At 40.0% G+C, this 25,876-nt stretch overlaps 1 protein-coding gene across 1 annotated transcript; it reads right to left on the bottom strand.

The window, feature by feature from the left end:
- Positions 1–1,737: 1,737 nt before the first annotated feature.
- ccdc135 (coiled-coil domain containing 135) lies at positions 1,738–25,836 on the bottom strand. Its single transcript, XM_036568067.1, has 19 exons — positions 25,653–25,836; positions 25,197–25,410; positions 21,352–21,521; positions 19,694–19,868; positions 17,815–17,940; positions 17,527–17,721; positions 16,094–16,252; positions 15,549–15,767; positions 13,554–13,673; positions 12,636–12,708; positions 12,365–12,493; positions 10,927–11,055; positions 10,235–10,467; positions 8,667–8,882; positions 7,710–7,820; positions 7,453–7,563; positions 4,988–5,182; positions 2,910–3,049; positions 1,738–1,964 (listed from the first exon to the last, which is right to left on the bottom strand). The coding sequence occupies exons 2-19, from the start codon at positions 25,272–25,274 to the stop codon at positions 1,880–1,882; spliced, it is 2,664 nt and encodes an 887-aa protein (XP_036423960.1). The 5' UTR covers positions 25,275–25,410; positions 25,653–25,836; the 3' UTR covers positions 1,738–1,879.
- Between the last annotated feature and the right edge of the window lie 40 nt (positions 25,837–25,876).

The following is a 25,876-nucleotide window of genomic DNA, read 5'->3' as shown; positions in this document are numbered from 1 at the left end:
ACATATCTTGATTTTGAGGGAAAATAAGTGAAGAAAACCATAACCGGAGACAGAGAAATGTAGCATTAAATTAAAGCATTTTTCTGTACGTTTTAGGCAAAACACAAGCTACATTTTACGTTTTGTCTCCGGTTTATTAAATTTAGCAAATGAACAATAATTTGTGCACTACAGGTGCAGAAGTGTGTTCTCTGTAGAGGATACATTAACTTATTATATGGAGTTGGTTCCCCCTTTGCAGCTATAACAGCTTCCACTCTTCTGGGAAGCTTCTACAAGATATTGGAGAGTGTCTGTGGGAATTTTTGCCCATTCATCCAGAAGAGCATTTGTGAGGTCAGACACTGATGTTGGACGAGAGGGCCTGGCTCACAATCTCCATTCTAGTTCATCCCAAAGGTGTTGGATGGGGTTGAGGTCAGGGCTCTGTGAGGGCCAGTCAAGTTCTTCCACACCAAACTCACCCAGTCAGGCCTTTATGGAGCTGCTTTGTGCGCTGGGGCTCAGTCATGCTGGAACAGAAAAGGTTCTTCCCCAAACTGTTCACACAAAGTTGGGAGCTTATAACTGTGTTAAATGTCTTTGTTTGCTGTAGAATTAACATTTCTAGTTCTTGTGCTGATGTTGCTTCCAGAGGCAGTTTGGAAATCTGTAGTGAGTCAAGTCAAAGTTTATTTATGTAGCGCTTTTTACAACAGGCGAGTCACAAAGCAGCTTTACAGAAAAATCGGGGTCTGAGCCCCCATGAGCGTCACCAATGACGACAGTGGCAAGAAAAACCATCCTAAGAGCAAGAGGAAGAAACCTTGAGGGGAACCCATCCTCCTCTGGTTGACACTAGATAGCAAAGCGGTAACACGAGCAACATGAACAGAGAATAAGGTCCTCTGTAATTCTGTAGTGAGTGAGAGGCAATTTTTATGTGCTCCATCAGCACTCAGCGCCCTGCGCTGTGGGTTTGCATGGTCTACCACTTCATAGCTGAGCTGTTGAAGCTCCGAGGTGCTTCCATTTCACAATAATAGCACTTACAGTTGTCTGGGGCAGATCTACCATGACAGAAATTTCACAAACTGACTTGTGGCAGAGGTGGCGTCCTACGACAGTGTCATGTTTAAAGTCACTGAGCTCTCCAGTCCGACCCTCTACTGCCAGTGTTTGTGTATCGAGACTGCAAGGCTATGTGCTTGATTTTGTACACCTGTTGGCAATGAGTGTGGCTGAAACACCTGAACTCAATCATAGAGGGGTGTCCACATACTTTTGGCCATATAGTGTGCATCTATAGTGAATATGATGGAAAATCAAGCTCTGTGGTAATGTCGTGGTTGGAACAAAACTCCATTTTTGTTGTTTGTAATATGAAAATATGAGCTATCTTTTACATTGTGTGAATATTTTGTGATAAATGGTCTAATAGAAGTGGTCCAAAATTACTTGGAACATAATCTCTGTACATGAACTTTAATTAAAAGTTAAGGATGTTTTTTCCTTCTCCTGCAAAGTTAACATTTTTGAATTACAGCACCGAAATGTCAAATTTATTTTATTTTTTTTATCTATTGGTGAGGGATTGTTTACTTTCTATGTGCCGATTCTGCTGGATTAAGAAACATTACAACATAAAAGCATTATTCCACTAGATGGCATCATCTGGATGTCTCTACTGTCCCCAGTATCCTTATTAAATCACAAGTTCCTGTTACAACCTGCCTTTACCAGTTATATGAAGCAACACACTGGAACATTTTAAGTGTTTCAGTACATTAATAATCTTTATTTAAGACAACTGCGTAAAGGACGACAAACGCTCGCTATTTTCAAACGGTGTTCAACAAGCTTACACTGTTCACTCTCTGTGTTAGTGTGTGTATGCAGGTCACCACAGGTGATGGGCCAGTCTGGGGTCTCGTCTCAGCTTCTCATCCAGCGCAAGGTACTTCTGTGGTGCTCTGTCTTTGTGCCTACGAAACAATGCAGGTTTTATGTCTCTGTTGTCAGTTTTTCTGCATAACAAAACAACATTACTGTGTAGAAGTCAGAGACCACCCTTTGTTTATTTAGCCCTTAAGTACAAGTTACTCTTTTTTTCAGGAGAAAAATCTCTTCTGAGGAGATTAGATATAAGATAATCCACAAACAGGAGTTTCCAAAAACTGGAGTTCAAAAATGACTAAAAGCTACAGAGAAAATGGGGCTTCTAACAACCACCTGGAAGACCTGGTAGACCCCAAAACTGCCCCCATCAGGTAAACAGCACTTAAAGCTCTCATCTTAGAGAGAGAGGAGAAAATCAAGCTGCTTCAGATCTGAAAACATCCACAGGTGTTTCTGTCCATCCTTCCACTGTGAGAAGACGACTCAGCGCTGTGGGTCTGAAAGGATGTGTAGCTGTCAAGAAGAACCTCACTGAGAAAAGGAGACGGACACATCAAACAAAGAAGCTGAACAATGGACTGACCACCCCAGATTCCAGACCTCAACACCACTGAATGTGTTTGATTAGTTCAGAAAATGATTAACCAGCTTCTAAGACTGAACTTTGGAGGTGTGTCTGCAGATTCTTTGAGGAACTGAAAGTGAGTCTCCTGAAAAGAATGGAAGCTTTAAAAAAGGTAAAGAACATATATTTATTATATTTAGTTGTTGAGGCTTCTGTGTAGTTTTCGGTTAAATGTTTTCTCCTTTTTTCTGACCCTGAAATATAAATAACTTAATGGCTGTATTGACTGGAAATTAAATTAGTGCTCTCTGACATTTGCACAGTACTGTATGTTCTGAAGATAATGTACTTCCCAGGCTGAGTGTGTTCATGTAAAGCTTGTCTCAGTGAGGTGCTGATCGTAGATCAACTCTTCCTGAAACTGTACTTATCATTAAGCTGAAATGAGTGAAGCTGAATTGTGTACCGACTGAGGCGCAGCTTCAGAATGTTGATTCTGAACATGGCGTCGGAGCAGTAGGCCAGATACGCTTCCTCGTCCTCCTTCGTCATGGTCAGCTGGTTCTTCTGGTACCACTGCTGCTTCTGCTGCAGCTCCTGTGTCTCCTGCACACAGACACGGAGAAAGAACAGAGCTTACCTGTGATCATACTGGAGCTCAAAAAAATGAAAGCAGAGCAAATAATAAATATGTTTAGAAGTCGAAATTAAAATAAGGAAAATCAGAAGGCGCTGGATAGCGCCCCTCTCAGGAGATATCAGGAGCAACCATGTGAAATGCCCCTCAAAAAATACAAAGCATGCCTATCATACTAAAGGAAAATTCCACCGCACATTTAAATAGTTAAGATGTAAACAAAGTTCAGAGTGGCTTGGTGTGAAATGCTCTGTTCTAGAGAAACTTAGGAAATTGTTCATAGTGGTGGTGATAGGAACCAGACGTCCGCCTCTAAAAGCTCCCTCACAGAAAGTTACTACATGAAATGGTTATGAATTCACTGCCTGATGTCTGAGACATTGTACAATGTACATGCAGGTGCTGTGAGGCAGAACAGTCCCCAGACATGCACTCTCAGCCTGACATGCACCGCCAGCCTATTAATGACGTCAGTACGGCTCTCCCACCACAGTGTTTTTATGAGCAAAAACAGCGAAACACGAACTGTTACACTGAACATATTTTGATGTTGTTATACTGATAACAAGGCAATTAAATATGGAAATTTCAAAATAAAACCTACCACGATGATAAAACAATGTCAAGTTTGTTCTCAGAAAAAACAAACAGGTCACTGAAACTCATGAAAGCCATGCTGATGACGATTAGAACCATTAGGAATGAAACCTGATGGTTTCGCTTCCTAATGGGAATTGGCTTGATGGTTGCTGTTAGAGACCATTAGGGAACTAAGAAATGTATCTGGAATCAGTCCCAGAAGACCTGATGAAATGACCTGAATCCTTTACACTGTGATATCAACCCATCAGGAAAACACAGAACACCATTAGTGACTGAAAACCACCAGGAACCAACGCTGTTAATATGTTCTATGACTTTTTCAACAGGGAGGCACATTAAGTGTAACTCTCTCGCCGTGTTATGGACGGAAAATGGATTAAGTGATGATGTCACTAAGCAGAAGCAGCCAAAAGTTACCGTGCTGTTGGGCTGCTTCTGCCGTTGTGGCAGAGAGTGCATGTGCACGTGACGTCACTGGGGCTGAGAGTGCATCTGGCTGAGAGTGCATGTCTGCAGCCAGACTCTACTGACTATTTTACCATCAACATTCCACATAAAAAAGACTTGTGTAGGTTCACTGGTGGTTCTGGATAGTAAATAAAATGTCTGTATTTGTGTTGTAGTCATGGTGACCCCTGGTTCCTTTCACCACCTCTGTAAAGAAATCTGAGTCAGTACGTTTCTCTACAATAAACAATTTCACACCAAACCACTCTGAATGACTGTTCACATCTCAACCACTGAATTATGCAAAAATTGTAAGAAATTGTAACCCTTTAAGCTGCACTATATAGGTTTTGAGTATTTGGAGACCTCTCTGGTGAAAATGTGTTACTGCACATAATGTGTGGAGAAACATTTTGTAAAGTGAGTTGTGCTTCGGTCCCCTTCTCTGCACGGATTAATCTGATGATTTAAAGAGAATTCAAAGAGAACTCAGTCAAAACTTGGTGAAGGATGTGTCTTTTGAGGATGTGAGTTAAATTATCTATGGTTGTTATCATATCTTTATCAGTTTAATGTTGATTTTCAGCGAATTTCAGACCTAAACATCGAGCCAGACCTTCTTTTTAAATTATTATTTCAGACTTTACAGGGCGACTTGCAGCAGTGCGCTAATATATATATATATATAAAAATGACCATCAGCTATTGACTTACATCCACTGTGGGCAGACAATCCAGAAGACTCTACAGATGTAGTGTAAATTGTAAAGTTATGCTTTAAGAAAACATGTTGGTGGCAATATGTTCAGTTCTAAAGGGTTATTAATATACTAGATTATTATTTTTGCAGGTCAAACCTTTTCGAAGCGGCCCTGGATGAGGTTGGCTCTGTCAATGAGACGTTGTTTCAGTTCAGCCAGACAGTCAGCCCGGAGCTGCAGCGCCTGCTGCTGAGTCAGGCTCTCCGGGTCGCCCAACTGAGCCAGAAACGGTGCAAGAACATCCAGCTCCTTCTCTTCCTTCCGCAGAAGCTCCTCTTTAGCCAGGCGCTCCTGCAGGAGAAAACGAATGAGACAACACTGTTAAAGTTTAGTTTAGTGTACAATAAGAACTGGGGTCATACGTTATTATTGAGGGTGTACGCATAAAAATTAGGGATGCATGATTATATTGGAATCATACCTTTTGTCAGATAATTGCCTTAAAAATTGCTAAAAGATGTTTAGATTTGACATATTTCAAAGTAATATTGGACGATGTATTTTTTTATACTCTGGAAAAGCTTATTTGGTATTTTTAATCATCTGCATATGTGTTATATTTCTCTGTAATGCTGATCTAGGTGCATATAGTCCCAGTTTCTACATGTCGGCAGATATGTACATGAAAAATATTGCATATCGGCATCGGCCCAATATCAGTGCATCCCTAATAAAAATGATGCTAAAGAACTACTTATGTAAATCATTATTTATGAAAGAACAACTTGACATGATATGGCGTGTGCATACATTTAGGGGAGTATGGGAATTACTGACAACTAGTGGAAAGTAGAGGAACTGCAGGATTCATTAGAAATGTGTCTTTTTCTAATAATTTGTTCATCTCTAAATAGAATTTAGTGAAAGTACAGATCTCAGCATATTAAAGTTTGTGCATTTTAACAGACAGCTAAACTGTATATACTCTTACTGCTGATGCACATGATAATATTTTTATGAGTTCACTGGGTAATGTAAAAACAAATTCACAGATATGCAAATATTCCCCAAGTTACTGACATGTGTGGTCATTAGTGTTGACAGTAGCCTATAAAAGATTATACACTGACCATGCATAACCAGGCATAATGACTGTTCTGTCATTATTGGAGGGCTTGAAGAATAAACTAATCAAGCGTGTTCACATGTAGCTGTTAGTACAAGAGAACAAATGGCTATCTATGGGTTAATTATGGACCTCCTGTGTATAAATATGGGAGTGTAAATGTGAATGTTGGCCGAAACACATGCTGATTTCACCACCAGGCTCTGAGTTATGATGAGAAATACTGTGTTATATAAATGTTATGTGACAAAAACAGTGATATGCAAAAGTTTGGGCAACACGCCTTGTTGTTCATTTTCTAAGTGAAGATATGTGAACATCCTCTACAGAGAACACACTTCTGCACATTTTAAAGCACAATTTCTATTTATTTGCTGAATTTAACATTTTTTAGGGGGGAAAATAAAACAAAATGTGGCCTGTTTAAGAGTTCTGGCACATTTAATATTTAATATGTATTTTTTTCCAATATGTTACACTCAGTGAGTAAACAGAAATTGTGCATTAACAATAGCAGAAGGTGACACAGGTTTGTCCTCTGCAGAAACTGTTTCACCTAGAAAATCAGCAAAACAGGTCATTTGACTGGGGTATTCAAACTTTTGCATACAACTGTACAAATGGACAAAATCAGAAATATGTTTAGTGAGGATTCTGAGAGCTGTCAGTTGTTCATTAGTTAACAGTAGTGGGTAGAATGTTATACAGTGATAAGTATTTAAGAACTGCAGTGGTCAGGAAAATGTCACTCTTATTGTAGCTTTCATTTCTGAGTGCGATTCAGTGAAATGAATGAGATGAAAACAGAGCCAGTTTATGAGTCTGGCCTCTTCTTATTTCCCCCGTTATATCAAAAACATGACCGCCAAACGCCAGAAGGCACCCATGAGCAAGTCTTCAATGAAAGGGGGTGAATGGAGCTAAACAGCTAAAGACGAAAAGTTAAAATAGTTTCTAATCACTCGCCCAGAACTTTAATTTTAGAAAGTAGGAGGATGTATTTCATTAAGCAAAGAAAACTTACCTGTTTGTTTCCTTTTTACCACAGCAAACGGGTTTTGGGCAGCAGGACGCTAACATTACTGCTACTGAGTGCTGATTGGTTGGCGAGCGGAGCAGCTCATTGGCTGTTTGCGCTCACTGACGTCATGAACGTACATGAGGCGCCTTTTTAAACTCCTATAGCTCGAGTTTAAAAGCTCTTAAAAATATAACAGCAGTGTTGAAATGTTTTATGCTGTTCTGTGTTCAGGAAATGAATGTCTTCTTTTACCTTAATGTTTAATGTTTATAAACTATGGTTTTGCTCAAACGCTCCATATTAACCCATTCATTTTGGATGCATTCAGGAGCGCCCTCTAGTGTTAGAGAAACCCAGAAGACATTACCAGAAGTGGTAATTCTCCTCTCTACAAGATCTCTGATGAAAATCTGAAAGATGCAAAGACTGGAGAAAAATACCCTGACATCAGTGGACTGTAATTGTATGCCTCACCAGCGCCTCCCTGTGGCAGCGTGCCTTCTCGTTCCTGGCTGTGTTGTAGATGGAAATCTGAAGTTCGATGCCGCTCTCCTCCTGCTGTCTGGCAGCAAGGATGGCTCTCACCTGACACACAGACACAGGGCCTTAACTTCTCAGAGTAAAGCGACTGATCCAGAATCTGATGCTAATGAATACAGTTATATGGAGCCGGATCATTATTCTCATCGTATGAACAGCTCTGTGCTGTTTCCGTCTTAATATCGCTCTACCTCTTTCTCCGAGTCTTTGATCCTCATCAGGACGTTCTCCTCCTCCTTCATCAGAGCCATCAGGGTCTCGTACAGAAACAGGTTCTTGCAGGGCTTCTTAAATGGGTCCACCTGCAGGTACAACCACAGCACAATTTGAACAGGCTTGGCCAAGTACATGCAAGTGCCCACTAAGCAATAAGACAGTTCATCAAATAAAAGTTCAAAACAGAAGTACAGATATGTATAAAACAATGATGTAACAGTGGTTCAGATGGTAACTGGAGGTGTCATTTTAAAGCCATAGTTTGACAGAAAATGAAGTTTACACAATCAACCCCCTAATCTCACAAATAGTCAGTGATCTGGTGTCTGAAGTCATCATTTGGAGCTACAAGGCTAATGTAGTTAACAGGTAATGGAAGCTTAAACTCCCCCAGTAGCATCCCAAGTATTTAAGCCACGTTGCGCTATGGCTCCACCATCTGGGGAAAATATCTTACTGTGATTTTTCTCAGCACTATTAAGACTTATTAAGATTATTATCTATAAATTAAGATTCAGGACCGTCAGTAAGAACAAAACCTTTTTCTGGTTTGAATCTTGAACGCTGGGCCCGACTGGCATTTAGATATGGCTGTGCTGTCATGTTCACAGCACATGCGTGTTTGGATGTGTCTCATCTACAGGCAGTTAACAAGCTTGAGGTAATTACATTTCATTTCTCCAGTGTATCTAGTTTGACCATCAGTGTGTCTCTGATGATCATACAGGCCAGTGATCCCCAACCCTGGTCCTGGGAGACCCCCTGGCCTGCACCAAGTGTTTGCCCTCCTCCCAACACACCATCCGACAGGGGGTTCTCTAGGAACAGGGTTGGGAACGGCTGATGTAGATGACAATTAAAAGTGTAGCTCTTGCAATTTTAAAAACTGCACTCTTTTAAAATCGCAATTTTTCTATTTGAAAACAACCGACCTGAAAGATGGAGGCCATCTGCGGTGTGAAGGCATTAGTGTTCTGTGAGTCACCAGCATCGTGAGGTTTGATGAAGTTCCTCCAGGCTGGGATGATCCTGTCCTCCTCCCTATGATACGTCACTTGGATTCGATCTTCTGACAGCAGGAACTCTCTTTCAGCCACGTCTTCACTGGCTGCTTTGGAGGGGTCTCTGTGGAACCTCTCCACCACCTTCTGCTCGAAACACCACGGCACATACAAACACATCGCTAGGCAGGTTTCCATCTGAGGGAGTTTATTCAAAACACGCTTTGATACTTTGCTGGTGTAGACGATTGAAACGGCAGTTATCTGTAATAGTTTACAAATATCAGCAAAACGTTTTACCATTCGATTTGAGTGGACAAACTATTTGTTGGTACTTGAAATGTTGCTAAAAACTATAAACATTTTTGTCAGTTTAAGTTTGGAAGTATGAATAAATCTTGTCATGTGACAGGATTATTATCATGTTTCCTCTAATTATCTTTTTATCTTTTATCTTTAAACCCCACCAAGACCAAAGTTATGTGGTTTGGTCGGAGGGGTGCGAAACCCCCTCCTTCCTTTGAGATCACCACTAGGGAGGCAGTGGTCTTGGAACAGATCACCACTTACAAGTACTTAGGAGTCTGGTTAGATAGTCCATTCTCTTTTTCCTGTCACATTTCTAATGCCAGCCTTACACCAAACGACTTTTCAAGTGATTTATTTCTGTTGCAGACAAATTTCCAATGTTGGAATAAAATCACGTGAGTCTTGCTAGAGTTGCATCGCGCTCGCGTCATCTCAATCGTTTAGTAGCAGATGATTTGAAACTGAAAAAATGCTACGTTTGGCCAATTAAAAAGCAAATAATGTTGTTTATATTGCATGTTTGACTGATAAACACTGGAGATGTTCTAGTGCGTTTCATGTGTTCTTCTACTCCGCACACTGTATGCTTTGGATCAAAGAATGCAAATCAACTAATTAGGCTGTAATGAAATATGAATTGAAATCAGCCATGATCGGGGCATCCCTAGATATAAGTTTATTTGATGTAAACAAATTGCTGGCAATTTGCAAAGTTGGTAAAACTTATTTTGGATAGCCCACTGTAGATGCTTTGCTGTTAATTACCTTGCATTCAACTAAATATCAATTAAATGCACTTTAATGTTCACCATCCCTAAACCGAATCCTAACGCCAACCCCACCGCTGTTGAGAATCCACTGCGTTTCACAGACAGTTTATTAACAATTTGAACTCCTGTAGACAATCCACTGGGGGCTACAAATAAAGTGGAACCGCAAAATTTGTTTAACGCATTTTTATTTTATCGCTTGCAAGTTGACGGAATCCCACTGACTCAGTTCCCAGAGACGTAGGCCAGTTCTGGAGCCATAAGCTATAAGCAAGGGTCATCAGATATGGAAAACCCTTTGCTTTGTGGTGTATTGTTGGTTAATGTTACACCTTAGAGACAATATTAGTTATGGAAGGTTAGAGTTTTAGCAGGTGAAAGGTCGCTGTCTTTTGCAGGGGGTGTATATGTGTGTCCTACCTGGATGGGTCGTTGAACTTGTTCGGGATTATTCGGGATTTCTCCCAGTCCGCAAGCTCTGACCCGCTTGCCGTAAGTGACGTGCCGGTAGTGGAGGAAGTCGGGTCGGTCTATGAAGGTTTCTGTCATTTCGGAGGGCGTCTCCACTCTGCTGGCCAGGCCGTCGGCCCGAGCGTGGCTGTAGAAGTCCATCTGACGCTCCGTCTCAGGGACCAAAGTGATGTACCTGTGGCCTGAACAGAGCCCCAGCAACATCATATCACATTAAAGCAAATGTTCTACAGAAAATCTAATTTATACAATTTCCTACTTACCCCAAATGTAGTCAGTTGGGGTCTGAAGTTTGCTTCTTTAATTTTGCACTGGAGCTACAAGGCTAATGTGGCTAACAGGTAATGGAAGCTAACCTGTATGGCATCATACATGCTCATCTCAAACCGTGTGGAGATAATAATCTATAACAGACTTGCTAATGGGGACTCTCACACTGACACTTATCTACAGGGACATCACACAGCTAAAAAAGTAGCAGCAATCCTGAAACATGGAGTTTGTCTGTTGTTTTGTCCATGTTTATAATAGTCTGTCATAAAGTGTCAGAAACCATATAACCAAGTGTATCTGAACATCAATCAATTACAGCTGAATAGATGAATGAATGAGTGAATGAATGAATCCTGTGTCTTAATCACATTTCAGTGCGTAGCTCCTCCCTGGTCTGAACTGCTCGACGGTCACATTGGTGGCCTTCTTCAGTTCCCTCTCATCCAGGTGATCGTGCCGGTGCTTATACCACTCCCTCACTGTGTTGGGCTGAGTGCCTTCACAACAAGAAGGGAGAGGAGAAAAGATAAAGAAGGTATGACATTTTCCTTCATCAGCACTGCTGGACCTAAGACTGGACCGGCATCTGTGTGTTTTAAATGTAAACAACACTGTGTAAGAATAAATCAATAAGCCACAAGAAGGAATAGCGATTTTATGGTTGCTAAATTACTAAATTATTGAATTTATCATTAATAATAAAAGCCATAAACAATTTTGCTGCTGAGCAAAATACTTTGTTAACAGTGAGCTTTAGCTGGGGATAAACAAAAAGAATATTTTAAACACAAATCACAGGCAAACACAATACTGCATATTAATAATATATAACAGCACTAAACTCATTATGCAGCAATAGATTCCTTCAACGATCTTTAGAATCACAAAGGCATCTGAAAATATTTACTTAACCTCTTTCTGCAGGCCCTCTAGTGGCCACTGGTGGAATGGAAACTGACTGGGATATTTTTAGTTTAAAAATATTTTTTCCCATAACTCTGTTAACAGATGTGTGTGTGAAATGTTGTGACTCTGTGTTGAGCTGCTAGTGAGCAATTAGGGGTGAAAGGAGAGGGGTGAGACCCCCTGCTGTCAGAACAATTCACACCTCTCCACAAGGACGACTGTCCCGAGATAAAAACAACAAAAAAAAACATGCCCTGAAATAAAAATTAAACATAATAAAAACACTTTGTAAACACTGATTTGCTTCCTCACCTCCAATGAAAATCCAGTTCACCTCCAGTTTTGTAAATCAAACACATTTCCATTGGAAAATAGGAATGTAGCTACTATTACTAACAAGAAAAATGCATAGTGCAAAATCTGAGGGACCTCCTCCAAAACAGGCAGAAATAGAAAATTATCTGCACCTGACAGATGTTTAGATTTGCCTGATATTTTAAACCAATATTTGATGACATACTTATTTCTTGTCCTACAGAGGAGCAGCATGTTAAGGTGACGCTGGGTTACTGTGCTAAAATGTCTGCATGTTATTTGTCTTATTGCATTTGTAACCCTGCAAAAATGCATGCATTGTTATCAAAGCTTCTGCTCCTCTAATTAGTCCCAATTCTACATTTTATAAATATTCCTGCATCAGCACTGGCGGAAAATAACATAAAAAAATCAGATTTTGGTATCAGGCCACTGTTCAAAGATTATTTCATGAACACAATGGTTTTCAATAACTTTACTCATTAAGAATCATTATACTGGCTTTGTAGTTCAGCCAATCAGATTTCAGAACTGGGACCATCCATTTCAACTGCATTAAACCAGTGTACCAGTCTTCATACTCACACTCTAGGTCATCGTAAGTAGTGAGTCTTGTGACCAGTCCGTCCTTCAGAAGATAAGGAGCAAACTTCTCCACCGTCGCTTTTCTGTACTGGATAAGCTTCGCACCACCAGGACAGCGACTCTCCATATCTGCAAATCCAAAAACAAGACGCTTATCAAAAGGTCACAGAGGGCGCGACTTCGACCAGAGCCAGCTGCAAGTTCTACAGGAGGTGACCAGACATGCTGGGGTAAGGAAAGGTCATCCATGGGTCAAAAGTCAGGAGTTTACCTTCTTGTGAGATGTGAATCTTTGATACCCACGATGGAGGCATCTCAAACACTTTGGGTTCTTCAGTTTCCTCCTGCAAAAAGAAGCAAAGTATGGATACATACAAAAGGAACATAACACTGCTGTCGGAACAAAACCTTGTATCTCCATTTTTGTTGTTTGTCCGTTTTTGGCATAATTTGAAAATGCCTGAGTCCCTTTACATTGTGTGTTAATTTCATGACGAATGGATCAAAAGAAACGGCCCCAAATTACTTGTAAAATGTCTGTTTCCATTGACTTACATTAAAAGTGAAGTATGTTTTTTTCCTTTTCCTTTAAAGTTATCATTTTGGAGATACGAGGTTTTGTTCCAACAACAGCAATAAACTGCATAAATAATACCCCAGGCTAGTCAAACTGCAGACTTAAGATGTTTTTTAGTAAAAAAGCAGGTGCAAGCATGCAAAAGAACGGGAGACTAAACAATACGGTATGTGAACAATGACCGTTCATGTGCTTTTTGTGTTTTCTTCTATGTTACTCATCATAAAGGCAGAGTCTACTGTCCTGCTTCACACTGAATACTTTCAAGATTTACAGCATATATTCAGAAAGCCTTGACAATTAAATATCATATTTTTCAGTGTTTATCATGCACATCCTTTGCCTTTATTACAGCTTCCATTCTTTTCAGGAGACTCACTTTCAGTTTCTCAAAGAAATCTGCAGACACACCTCCAAAGTTCAGTCTTAGAAGTTTTAGCAGAAGATGTTCACTTTAGACAGTGAGTATTTGTAATATCTAATACACAAATAATATATGCGAGGATTATTTGACCACTGGTCTATATGTTTAACCTTGACCAGTGTACTGTCCAGTGCACAGTAATAATAGAAGGATCAAAAATACAGAAGAGCAAAGTTTGTTGTACGTACATCCTCCTCTTTTTCAGCCTCCTGCTGCTTCTTCATGTCAGGAATGAGCAGAATTGATTGGTTGGAGCCACACAGCAAATACTCCCACTTTACTGGGTCAGCCAGGTCATAGGTCATCTCCTGATAAACATACCGAAAACATGGGACCGGCTTTCCTTTTACAGATAGTGTCAGCCTAGACTTTTTAATGGTTTATAATGTTTGCCATTGCAATTACAAGACACGTCCTGTTACTGAGGTATCTTCTGGAGGTGGAGTAATCATCAGCTCATTATCTCTTAATAATGCTTATCAGCATTGCTGTCACTGAAGCTAAAATCACATGGAGTTTACATGTTTGGGACACAGAACTGCAGAGCTTAGCATTCTGCCTCATTAAACACACCAGATTGTAGGGGTGGGAATCTCTAGGCACCTCACGATTCGATTCGATTACGATTCAGAGGGCTGCGATGCGATTATAAAACGATTATCGATGCATCTTTTTTTTCTATACAGCATTTCTATTTACTCACTGTGTGAGCTCAAGTTTCAAGTTTATTTGTCATTTGCACATGTCAGGACATTTATGCATTGAAATGCTTGTGGTGAGGCTCAGCTAATCACTCTACAGAAAGTAAATAAGTAAAAATAAAAATACAAGAAAAACCAACTGAAATATATTAAATATACACAAAATATATCCAGAATGTAGAGACAATATACATTTTAAAGTGACTAAGTGACTCGGTGTTGTTATTTAAAGTGACTGGGTACTTTTAAAGCAAAGTATTTATAATGATCCATTATGAATTTACTTCCAATATCTCTTATTAATAAATCAAATGCAAGTGATGTGGCAAGTGAACTAGAAGACTCTCATTCACTGCTCTTGTTTGGAGCACATGAGACGCTGCTGCTACTCATCTGCGATAAAACGCGCAGTTACAGTGAAATAAGATCCAGTGGCAGTGGATCTCCACGCAACGCGTTACAGCTATTCTACCCGTTTTCTTTAGTGATGTTATAACTTGGGTTTCGGTCTCGTTGTAGAGACGTGGGGCTGTGTCAGTAAAGTATCTTCGAGACATACATAGCGCGAAAACCCTGTTTCGCAACGACTGCAGGTCACATAGCAGCGATGCGTTATTCGCATGTATAAGCAGCGCAGTTGGTTTCCGGGTACGTTAAATCTGCAACGAGAGACTGTCAAACACTAAACAGTTACTAAGATAAACTCGCTTCTCTTTCTAATTCTCCCGTCCCACCTTAAATGGTGTCACATTTACATTCGGCGCCTCAGTCAGAATTTAAGGTGGAACGGGTAAATTCGAACAAGAAGCTGGAGAATGAGAAGCTATTTCAGCCTCGTAAAACAGGCGAACTCATTTCACAATAAGCTGATCTAGTTTTGAATAAAGGTTTCCTGAGGGAAAGAGGAGGAAAGCGGCTAAAGCTTAAAGCAAAGTAAATCTGCGCTCTCGTTTATATTGTTTAGCCTATACTAGGACATTAACACAAACTGAGGCATACTGGACATTAAATGTTGCGGCCCAAGGTGGTTTAACTTTGTTGAAAGGTCAAAATGGCCCTTCTTATCATTTGTGTTGTGACTCCTGACCTAACCTGGCTTTAACGCAGAGGGAGCCGGTCGGATTTCTCACTCATCCAGTTGTGTTTTTGTTGTGTGCCGCCACAGACTGTCCGGGCGCTGCACTTACCCACTTCCAGTTCCGCCTTTTGCGTTCCGTCAACATTACGTTATAAACTAAATATTTAGAAAATCGATTTTTGACGTTGAATGAATCGATTCAGAATCGTTCACATCCGCATCGCGATGCATCTAAGAATCGATTTTTTCCCGCAGCCCTACCAGATTGAACACTTCAGCTAATCAGCCAGGCGGTCCTGAGTTGAAATTATAACGTTAGAAGAGGGAAAACGCTAATCTAAGCAGGCCTGTGGCCCTCCAGGACTGTGACACCCCTGATTTAGAGCTTTAAAATGAACACTGACCGCGCAGCCGAAGCGGCAGTCCTGCATGTTGACCCAGTAGTTCTGATGGTTCCAGATGCTCTCGATCCCCAGGAACTTTTCGCTGGTGGTGGGGTAGCTGCGGCCCGCCAGGGGGTCAATGAAGAAATTCTCTGGCACCTCCCTGTTCCCAGACAGGACAAGCACCCAGCAGTGGACTCGCAGGCCTAGAAGAGGATCCGGAGAAGGACGCTCTCGCTCCTGAAGAACAGAAAACATACACGGCCCAACAAAAGTCTGAGCATACTTACTTATTCTTTCTTTTGAAATTTTCAGATAAATGATTGATTTTCACTGTTACTTCAGTTAAAAAAACTAGCTAGAATTATGACTATATTTACTATACTGTATTTCACAGTGTGATTAAATTACACAGTAATCTGCTCAACCACGTCCTGGACTGGTTTCTGAGAATCGTTGAATGTGTGATACTGTCCTAATTGATCTACTCTGTATTCTTAGTGTCGTTCATATTAGACAAACATGTATTTAAGTATTGCTTTATACACTATTCCACTATCTCTGACCTCCTGCAGTCTCTGGGCCTCCTTCTGTTTGCTGAGCAGAGCAATGCGAGTGTCCTCCTGTCTCTTCTCCTCCTGACGATGCTCAAAGCTGCTCTGCAGGTCACGTGGGGGCTTCACTGAGTACTTCCTCACATCCTGCTTCTGTTCCTCTAATTTCTCCTGAAGATACACACACAAAGTTTTTTTTTACCCTGTTGGGCATAGGGTGATGCATATGTACAATATGTATTTTATATGTAAAAATATATACAGTATATACACTGTAAAAAAGTTTTTAACTTTAACTAAAATTTTGAGTTACCTGAATTTTGAATAGTAAGTTTTTTACACACTATTAACTTATTATTTGAAGTTCAAATAACTCCATATTTTAAGGCAGTCAAGACAATAAGTTTTTAATGTTAAAACCCCCAATTCTATACACTGTATAAGGACCAATATTTAATAATAATATGCCCTATACATATGTAAGCACCAATAACTTATAATATGTCATGTATGTATTATATTTAACTTTACAGGAGAAGGAAAAACATTAATAACTTGAAATAGAAACCAATGTAACAAGATTTCTTTCCAAGTAATTTTGGACCATTTCTATTAATATGTTCATCGTGAAATTTCAACACAATGCAAAGGGTAACTGGAGTTTTCATATTATGAAAAAAGTAAACAAGTGCCTATATACATATGTATGCATGTATATATATATGTATATGTATTATATATCTAAAGATCTATATGTAATAACATGCACCATCGCTGTTGTCGGAAGAAAACCTTGTATTTCCATTTTTAACGTTTTTCAGTTTTTGACATCATTTGAAAATACCTGTTGCTCTTTACACTGTATGTAAATTTCATAATGGACTAAAATAAACTGCCCAAATGACTTGGAAAAAAGTCTGGTTTCATTGACTTACATTAAAAGTAAAGTTTTTTCCTTCTCCTATAAAGTTGCCATTTTGAAGATAGGAGGTTTTCTTCCGACAACAGCGATATGTATTATAAATATGTAAGTATGTATATGTAATAATAATGTCCCGTATGTATTACATACTTAAATACATATATAAATATATATTTATGGCCTAAATGTAAACCTTACCCTAATCAAAATGAATCAAAATGGTTTTATTCTTTCATTTAAATAAAAAATGAAACAGTGTGGAAAAAACACCTTTTCAAGTCAGGATCAGGTCCTGTAGGTTAGAACACTTTTGCCAAAGGAACACACAAACCAGAACTGCATTGTGCTGTTATGACAACAGGAGCATGCATAATTTCAGCCTTTCACTTTTTCCTTAATTACGTTCCTGATTTATTCTAGGTATTAATTAATTAATGCAGCACTGTGAGCAGGTTCCAGTACCCCTGTACTTATAAATAGCAGTAAAGGTTTCTTAAACCTTAAATCTTGACTGGTCACTCACTTTGACTTGGGTTTTGAGTAAGGGGCACTCCTGGCGACTCTGGTTGAGAAGGCACATCTCCTTCACGGCGTAGCCGCTGACGCAGTAGGCGTTGTAGCCCGCACCCAGCAGCAGACTGCATAGCAGGGTGGAGAATTCAAAGCACGTTCCTCTCTGAGTCCGCAGGACCCACGTAGGAGAACGCAGCTTGTTTGGCTAGAAAAAAAATGCCACAAAAATGCATTCCATACAATTACAGCTTATGTCTTTAATGGCATATTAAAGTCAGACTGGTTATTAAGCTCTTACTGGGTCGACTGGAGGGTCCAGTGGCTCCAGGGACAGGAAGTCTGAGACGAAACTTGCGCAGCCCTGCCAGTGATAGAGCTCAGGGTACGGCAGCAGCGTGGGCCGCAGCGTGGTGCTCACAAACTTCTGTTTCAGTGAGACAGGAAAACAAACAGGCTGTGGACGGACAGGACGGCTTAGCACATTCAACGTTGTACTGCAAAGTCTAAGCAAAACACAAAGTGCATTGCATTACACACTGCCCATCAGAAGATTCAGGACCTCTTGTCTTCTTTTGAAATGAAAATTTTCTCACTGTTACTTTTCAATTAGGTAAGAAAAAATACCCTATTTTCCCCCTAATTTAGTCCTGTCCAACTCCCACCTGCTAGCTAAGTCTCCCTCTATCACATGATGCCACAAGCTGCTAGAGAAAAAACACTAACTGCTAATTTGTTATGTCAGCTAATACCTGTGTTGGCTAGCATCATGGTGAGTGATGGGGGAGAGGGAGGACCACCCTACCCACCCAGAGAGAGAGAGGACAATTATGCTCTTTTGAACTCCCAGCCACGGATGGCTGTGGCACTGACGGGGCTCGAATTTGTAATCTCCCAACAACAGGGCCAAATTTAGATCAGGGGTGGCCAAACCTTTTGTCTCGAGAGGTCAAAGTGCCGAAGGCCAAAAAGACAAAATATAAAACAAGGTAGGCAGGTTTTATATCAAGTTTTAAAAATTAATTGTATAACATTCGACTACATTTTGTTAGTAAAACACTTTAAAAATACAGAATTTAATAAATTACACAGTCATATGTAAAAGTTTAAAACCTTTTGTTGATTTTTCAAAGTGAAAATAAGTTTAGATCCTCTACAGGAAACAAACTTAAACATGGTATTTTTCTGCCAATTTTAGTGCACACATTTCTGCTTGTTCAACATATTGGAAAAAAATATATAACATAAAAAAGAAAATGTGTCACAACTTTTAAACAAGCGAAATGTTTTATTTTTGTACGATGTAAAATTCATGAAATAAACAGTAATTGTGCATTAAAACATGCATATCGCTGCTGTTGGAACAAGACCTCGAATCTCCATTTTTGTCATTTTTCAGTTTTTGACATAGTTTGAAAACGCCTGTTGCTCTTTACATTGTGTGTAAATTTCATTGATGAATGAACCAAAAGAAATGGCCTAAAATGACTTGGAAAAAAGTCTGGTTCCGTTGACTTACATTAAACGTAAAGTGTGTTTTTTCTTCTCCTGTAAAGTTACCATTTTGGAGATATGAGGTTTTGTAACAGCAGCGATACGCATGTTCTCTGAAGAGCAGGGGTGTCGAAACTTATCCGCAAAGGGCCGGTGTGGCTGCAGGTTTTCATGCCTAAAAGCAGGAGCATGCACAATCAATTGTCTGAAGACTGAGCGATCGATTAAACTAGCAGAATCTGGTGAGCTCCTGCTTGTTTGGAAAGAAAACCTGCAGCCACACTGGCCTTGCAGATAAGACTGGACATCCCTGCTGTAAAGGATGTGTTAACTTACTTTCACCCAAATGTTTGCATACAACTGTATATAGTACAAAAACAGGTTTGACCTCTCATTGGGTGAGGGAAGTAGGGTTAGAGTAACTTTCTGGTGTGGCAAAGCAAATGTCCTCAGGGGCCTAAGGGCCACACTTTGGGCAGCCCTGGCTTAGACAGTCTCACCACTCGAGAGCGTTGTGTCCCCAAACTTTCGACAGGCAGTGTGTATATTGTTTTTGTGTGTTCTACTGCCCCTGATGACCTCAGGCAGGTGTGCTTCGAGTAAGAACAAAGTCAGAAACTGACTGAAGGGCCCAGAGGCCGAGTGAGGTAGCCAGTGTAGAGCTGATGGGGTTATAAATACTGCACCTGCACCCCGGACTCGTTGACGGGACAGAGCAGCAGCGGTTTGCGGTCAGGGTACAGATGAGCATACTGGCAGCGGAAGCTATCAGCCATTGCAAGCAGCAGCTTCTCCTGAGTCGAATTCTGCCTGTATGAGACGGGCCATTCTGATTGGTCCACTTCAGCCTTCTGCACCAATCTGGATAAAAAACCCACAATCAATATGGACTCATTCACTGAACGTTAAGACATCGACTGAACTGCTTTGGCACAGTTAATAAACTTTAACTGGGTGTTGCACTATTGCTGAGTATTGCTTCAACGGTTCTAGTGCACTCAGTAACCTTTAAAATATTGGGTATTGATCTTGTGTTGGTTAAGCTGATACACGATCAATACATCTCCAAATGCATTAAGCTTGGCTCAATCACAAACGCATTTCCTAAAGCATTTAACTCTTAATTTTGTGGTTTAATAACACGTCATGAATCTGACGTAGACTTTTTCTTAGGACCTTCCTCAAGAACACATTTAAGAAAGATATTGGTGAACACAGAACCATGAACACTCAGAACCATCTGCATGCTCAAATGGTTCTTCACATGCTGAAACTGTTCTTCAGATTGATGAAGAATGAGTTGTGTACGGTTCTATAGAAAACCTTTTTGCCATGGGTTCCATATAGCACCGAAAAGGGTGGTTCTATTGCTGCGATGTCAAACTTGTAACAATAGCAGAACCCTTTTTGGTGCCGTATACAACACATTCTCCATCAGTCCCAAGAATCATTTCACCATACAAAGAACCATTTAAGCATGCAAATGGTTCTGAGTGGTCATGGTTCTATATAGAACCGTCGTCTTTACTAAAGAACCCTTGAAGAACCGTCTTTTTTGAGAGTGTACATCTGGAGTGAGAAGGGAAAACTGGCCGATGCACTTCCAAAACCCTTTATCCCAGAGCTGATCTTAATCTGTCCTTAATGTTTCATATAATCCATGTTTTGTATGTCTGCATTCATATTGTATCATATACAATAATAAGAAAAATGCATAGATAGGTTTTAAATTGTTTATAAAGCAACCTAAACTCTTTAAATATTAGGCTTAGGTCAAATATTTGGCTCTGCTTTGTCACTGGTGATTTACAAAAATCTAACAAAGAAAGATTTTAATGTAATCTTACATTTTATAAGATATTATAAGAGATGTTATGTAATCGTTCTTGTAGGTCAGCCACTAAAGTGGTTCACAGGAGCAATAAGGGGGCATTTACTAGGCTTTGTTGTCAGTTTCCGAATGTTCTAGGCATGATGGACACACGTGGGGCTGTGTTTTGATCATCATGTGCTCGAAATCTGGACTTCATGTGGTTTTCTCAACACCACAACATGCTAAGAGCATGTCAAAGCCACTGTTTGCTGTTTCAGCACACATGTTGACCTGTAGTAACCCCACACAATATGCGGCCTATGGGTTTTTGTTTGGGGAGGCTGGTCAGTTTGTCGTCCCTCTCGGCACAGCGTGTAGGATACGTTACATCTTCATGTTTGCGGTTAATGATTACGTAACGCAAACAGGCTGTTTGTGGGCTCGGAGCATCGTCTGGCGTAACCGTGATAATGGCCCACTTTAACACGAGCACAGAGTTTACCACATGCCGACGAACTTTAGTAACCTCACAGGTGGGGTGCTGAAGGGGCTATCCGCACTCTGGACAGCGTCTCTTCCAGTTCCCGTAACTCGCTCAGGCCTTCATCCTCTCCTCCCTCCTCCTCCTCCTCCTTCTCATCCACCTCCTGCAGCAGCTCAGCTTCTTCCAACTCAGGCTCGACCTCCAGCAGCACCTCCATCTAAAAAGGAATGAAAAACAAGGCAAACGTTCCGGTCCAGGGGACCCACCATCCTGCGGATTCATGTTTTTCATGTTTTCATGTTTTTATGTTTTCCAACACACCTGCTTCAACTCACAAAGACTTTAATAAAAAAAATGAAACTAGAACAAAGCTGTGCAAAAAAACAACCGAACCAAACTGTGGCAAGCAGCGGGTCTCCACAACTGGAGCCAAAAACACCCGCTTTATTGTGAACACTACATTGTCAACAATAAAGAACTGAAATGTTCATGCATTTCTTTTTTTGTGATTTAGACACAGAGTACTGTGCAAAGTTCCACCTAAGTACATTATTTCATTTAAAACCAATATGTTTTTACTCTTATGCCAAAGTTTGAACTGGTCGAATTACATGTTTTGTTGATTTTCTCAGCTAAAATAATTTAACACATCCTCTGTGGAGAACACACTCAAATATGGCATTTTTCTGCAAATTGTAGTGCACAACTATTTACTTTAGTAAATAATTAGAGTTTAACATATTGTTTACTTTAGTAAATAGAGTTTAACATATTGAGGGTGGAAATCAATATAAAACATGCCATAACTTTTGCCCAAGCCACATTTTGTATTTTTTTTCTATTATTTCTATTCTATTAAATTAATCAAATTCAAACAAAATATGTGTCCCCTGTAGAGGATGTGTTGACTTACTTTCACTTAGAAAATCAACAAATGATTCCTTTGACCGGGGTACCCAAACTTTTGCACGCAACTGCAAATAAATATAAATAGAGCAAAAAGAATGATGACTTTCAAAAAAGTCGTTGAAGAAGTATTGATTAACCAAATTGATTGGACTACAAATACGAGTGGACTGACACTTTGGAATTGGTTAAACAAACACACACATAAAATCAGTACTTATTGTATTAATATAATTTCTATTTATTCTAATTTTAGTGCTTCTCTGAGGAAATGCTTACTAACAGGACAAATGGTTTTTGACTCTAATTTTCTCCAGGTGCCTAAAACATTTGCACTGTATATATAAAATTCACAACTCATGGGTAAAATGCTATATTAATGCTATATTTATGGTATCGTGGAGTAAAACCTTCTTTGGATGCTACAGGTTGAAAAATATGTGCTGATCAATCTCATCTCAGACTTTTCCCATCGAAACTAAACTGACTTTCCCATCGCAAGGCCAATATTATGTTATGTCATTAACTAAGATCACTGAACTTTATTAATAGGAGAAATAATCCAGTGACATCTAGAAACTAAATGTTACAGAATCTTTTTACTCTAAGAACATGAGACAAAATATGTCTGTCAAATTAAAAAATATGTTAGAATCTTATTTCCTCTGAAAATTTTAGAATCTGTTGGCCTGTACGCACAGTGTGCATACACCTAATCCTAGTTGCACCTCAGTTATTTATGTCTGTCTGTATGTATATGCATATGTATATATGTGGAAATTATTTCCCCATTCCTCCCTACGTATACCATCAACATTTACACTTTACACAAAGTAAGCTGACAAAAACAAGACAGTTTGCTCTTTTACGTTTCTGAGCCAAAGTAGGTTAAAGCGGAAACTCCACCGTTTTTTCAAAATTTCTACATAATTAAATGGATAACATTTAAACAAAGTCATTCAGAGCGGTTTGGTGTGAAACGCTCCGTTCTAGAGAAACTAACCGAGTCAGAATTGTTCACAGTGGTGGTGATAGGAACCAGACGTCCACCTCTAAAAGCTCCCTCACAGAAAGTTATTAGATGACATGGTTATTGCTGTTGTCGGAAGAACATCTCCAAAATGGTAACTTTACAGGAGAAGGAAAAAATATACTTTACTTTCAATGTAAGTCAATGGACCAGAATTATTTCCAAGTCATTTTGGGCCGTTTCTTTTGGTCCTTTCATCATGAAATTTACACACAATCAAACAGGCAACAGGCATTTTCAAATTATGTCAAAAACTGAAAAACGTCAAAAATGGAGATACGAGGTTTACAGCATCGTTATGAACACGCTGCCTGATGTCTGACACATTTTTTTACGGTAGTTTTCTGATAAAGTTTTGTAACTGAAAACGTAATGAGGTTATTTTTATGTATTCATGCTGGACATTCAAAGGGTATTTTAAAGCAAAATTATGGAGCCCTGCTGGTGACATCCGGTATAAATAAAAATAATGCATGGCCACGACTTAGTAAGGCGTGGGAATGAGATGATTAAGTCATGGCTACAACTTAGTAAAGCGTGGGAACGAGATCCTAATGCGACTTAGTAAGCCGTGATCTCGTTGCCTCACTAGGTCATGGCCACGACTTAATCATCTCATTCCCACGCCTTAGTAAGTCGTGACCTTGCATTACGATCTCGTTCCCACGCGTTAATAAGGTGTGGCCACGCATTATTTTTATTTATACAGGATGTCATCATCAGGGCTCCGTACAAAATAATCCCCAAATAAAACTTTATTTTTTCAGATTCACCTCTATTTTACCATCATCAACATTTCAGAAAAACAGAAGACTTGTGTAGTTTCACTGGTGGTTTTGGACAGTGAAATAAAATGGCTATATCTGTGTTGTAGACATGGCGACCCCTGGTTCCTATCACCACCACTGTAAAGACATCCGAGTCTGTACGTTTCTCTACAAATGAACCTTTTCACATCAAACCACTCTGAATGACTCTGTTTACATCTCAGAGGCTGTGTTATGCAGACATTTTCGAAAAAAATCGGTGGAGCTCCCCTTTAATTTCCAATAGAGAGAGTCTGGCTGCAGACATGCACTCTCAGCCAGATGCACTCTCAGCCCCAGTGACGTCACGTGCACATGCACTCTCTGCCACAATGGCAGAAGCAGCCCAACAGCACGGTAACTTTTGGCTGCTGTTGCTTAGCGACATCATCACTTCATCCATTTTTCATCCATAACACAGCTAGAGAGTTACACTTAATGTACCTCCCTGTTGAAAAAAGTCATAGAACCCCATTAAAAGTGTCTGTTGGTTCCTGGTGGTTTACAGTAGTGGCTAATGGTATTCTGTGTTTTCCTGATGGGTTGATATCACAGTGTAAAGGATTCTGATCGTTTAATCGGGTGTTTGATCGTTTGATCAGGTTTGATCGTTTGATCAGGTGTTCTGGGACTGATTCCACATGCATTTGATCGTTTCCTAATGGCCTCTAACGGCAACCATCAAGCCAATTCCCGTTAGGAAGCAAAACCATCAGGTTTTATCCCTAACGGCCCTGCAAACACAGTTATGTCGTGACAACGTACTGTTTTCGTGCCCACAACATCGTCTGCTCGGTGCTCTCTGCATGGTCACAGCGTTGAAATGTAATTCCTCGTAAATGTAAAGTTATGACAACGTCGTCTTGACAACTTTCTAGGAGGTTGTGGCGACGTAGAGGAGACAGTAGTCGGTACTGCGTTGACTGTATGCTGTCACAGCCTCCTAGAATAATTAATGAGCTCTATTTTAATCAATATTACAGTTTTTGATAACCGATTCATGGCTTTCATGAGTTTCAGGAGCCTTTTTGTTTTGTTTTTTCTGCGAATAAACCCGACATTCACATCTTATTGTCCTGGTTTTACTGTGAAAGTTTCCATTTTAATAGAAAGTTTTAGGATAAAAATGCGATTAGCATGAACGGCTTACCTTACAAGCTTGGGGGGGAGGGGGCCCGTTTACATGGTTTCCATAGCGACAAGCGCACTGCTGAAGGCGTCGTGGCATCCGAACCAGTCCCTAACGCTGTATTCCAAGGCCCGCCCCTCCAGCGCTGTGATTGGCTGTGATTGTCTCCTCCTCCGCTTGGATTGGCTGGTAGATCATTCCAGAGATCACAGTGGAAAGCAGCCCTCCGCTCCTCCTACAGAGATGAAGACTAGACTGCATACACTCCTGTACTTAGCTGGGAGATGGGTTTAATAACCAGGAGCGCTTTAATGTGAGCGTTTTACTAATGCAGTCCTTCCTTAGATTGGATTTCTTGTCCTGCACAACTGATTCAACTTCAACTCAAGTGTTAAAACGAGTACTACAACACGCAATACAGGGAAATATAATAATAAGGTCTAATTAAATGATTGAAGATTAATGAAAAACACTTACCAACGTTAGTGCTTAAAGGAAATGCATCTATGATGTTGCTTAAAAAAGTATTAAAAAGCACTATTTAATTTATTTTGTGAATTATTGACTTCACAAGCACTATGATGCAAACAGCTTAGGATCAATAGGTCACTGGACACGGTGTTTCAGCGTGTGTGTGTGTGTGTGTGTGTGTGTGTGTGTGTGTGTGTGTGTGATTTATTTTTTATTTAACAAAACCTGCA

Source organism: Colossoma macropomum, unplaced genomic scaffold, assembly GCF_904425465.1.
Source record: "Colossoma macropomum unplaced genomic scaffold, Colossoma_macropomum, whole genome shotgun sequence".
NCBI lineage: Eukaryota > Metazoa > Chordata > Actinopteri > Characiformes > Serrasalmidae > Colossoma > Colossoma macropomum.
Note: the sequence above shows the minus strand (reverse complement) of the source record. Positions and strands in the feature narration are given on the sequence as shown.

What these genes read in the sequence shown, in the direction of transcription:
- ccdc135 (XM_036568067.1), bottom strand. Translation starts at nt 25,274, where the DNA reads ATGCCACGACGCCTTCAGCAGTGCGCTTGTCGCTATGGAAACCATGTA. An exon ending in ACTGCCGCTTCGGCTGCGCG is followed by an intron (nt 13,674 to 15,548) that starts GTCAGTGTTCAT and finishes TATGTTTATCAG; the next exon opens with GAGATGACCTATGACCTGGC. An exon ending in TACTTACGATGACCTAGAGT is followed by an intron (nt 11,056 to 12,364) that starts GTGAGTATGAAG and finishes CTTGTTGTGAAG; the next exon opens with GCACTCAGCCCAACACAGTG.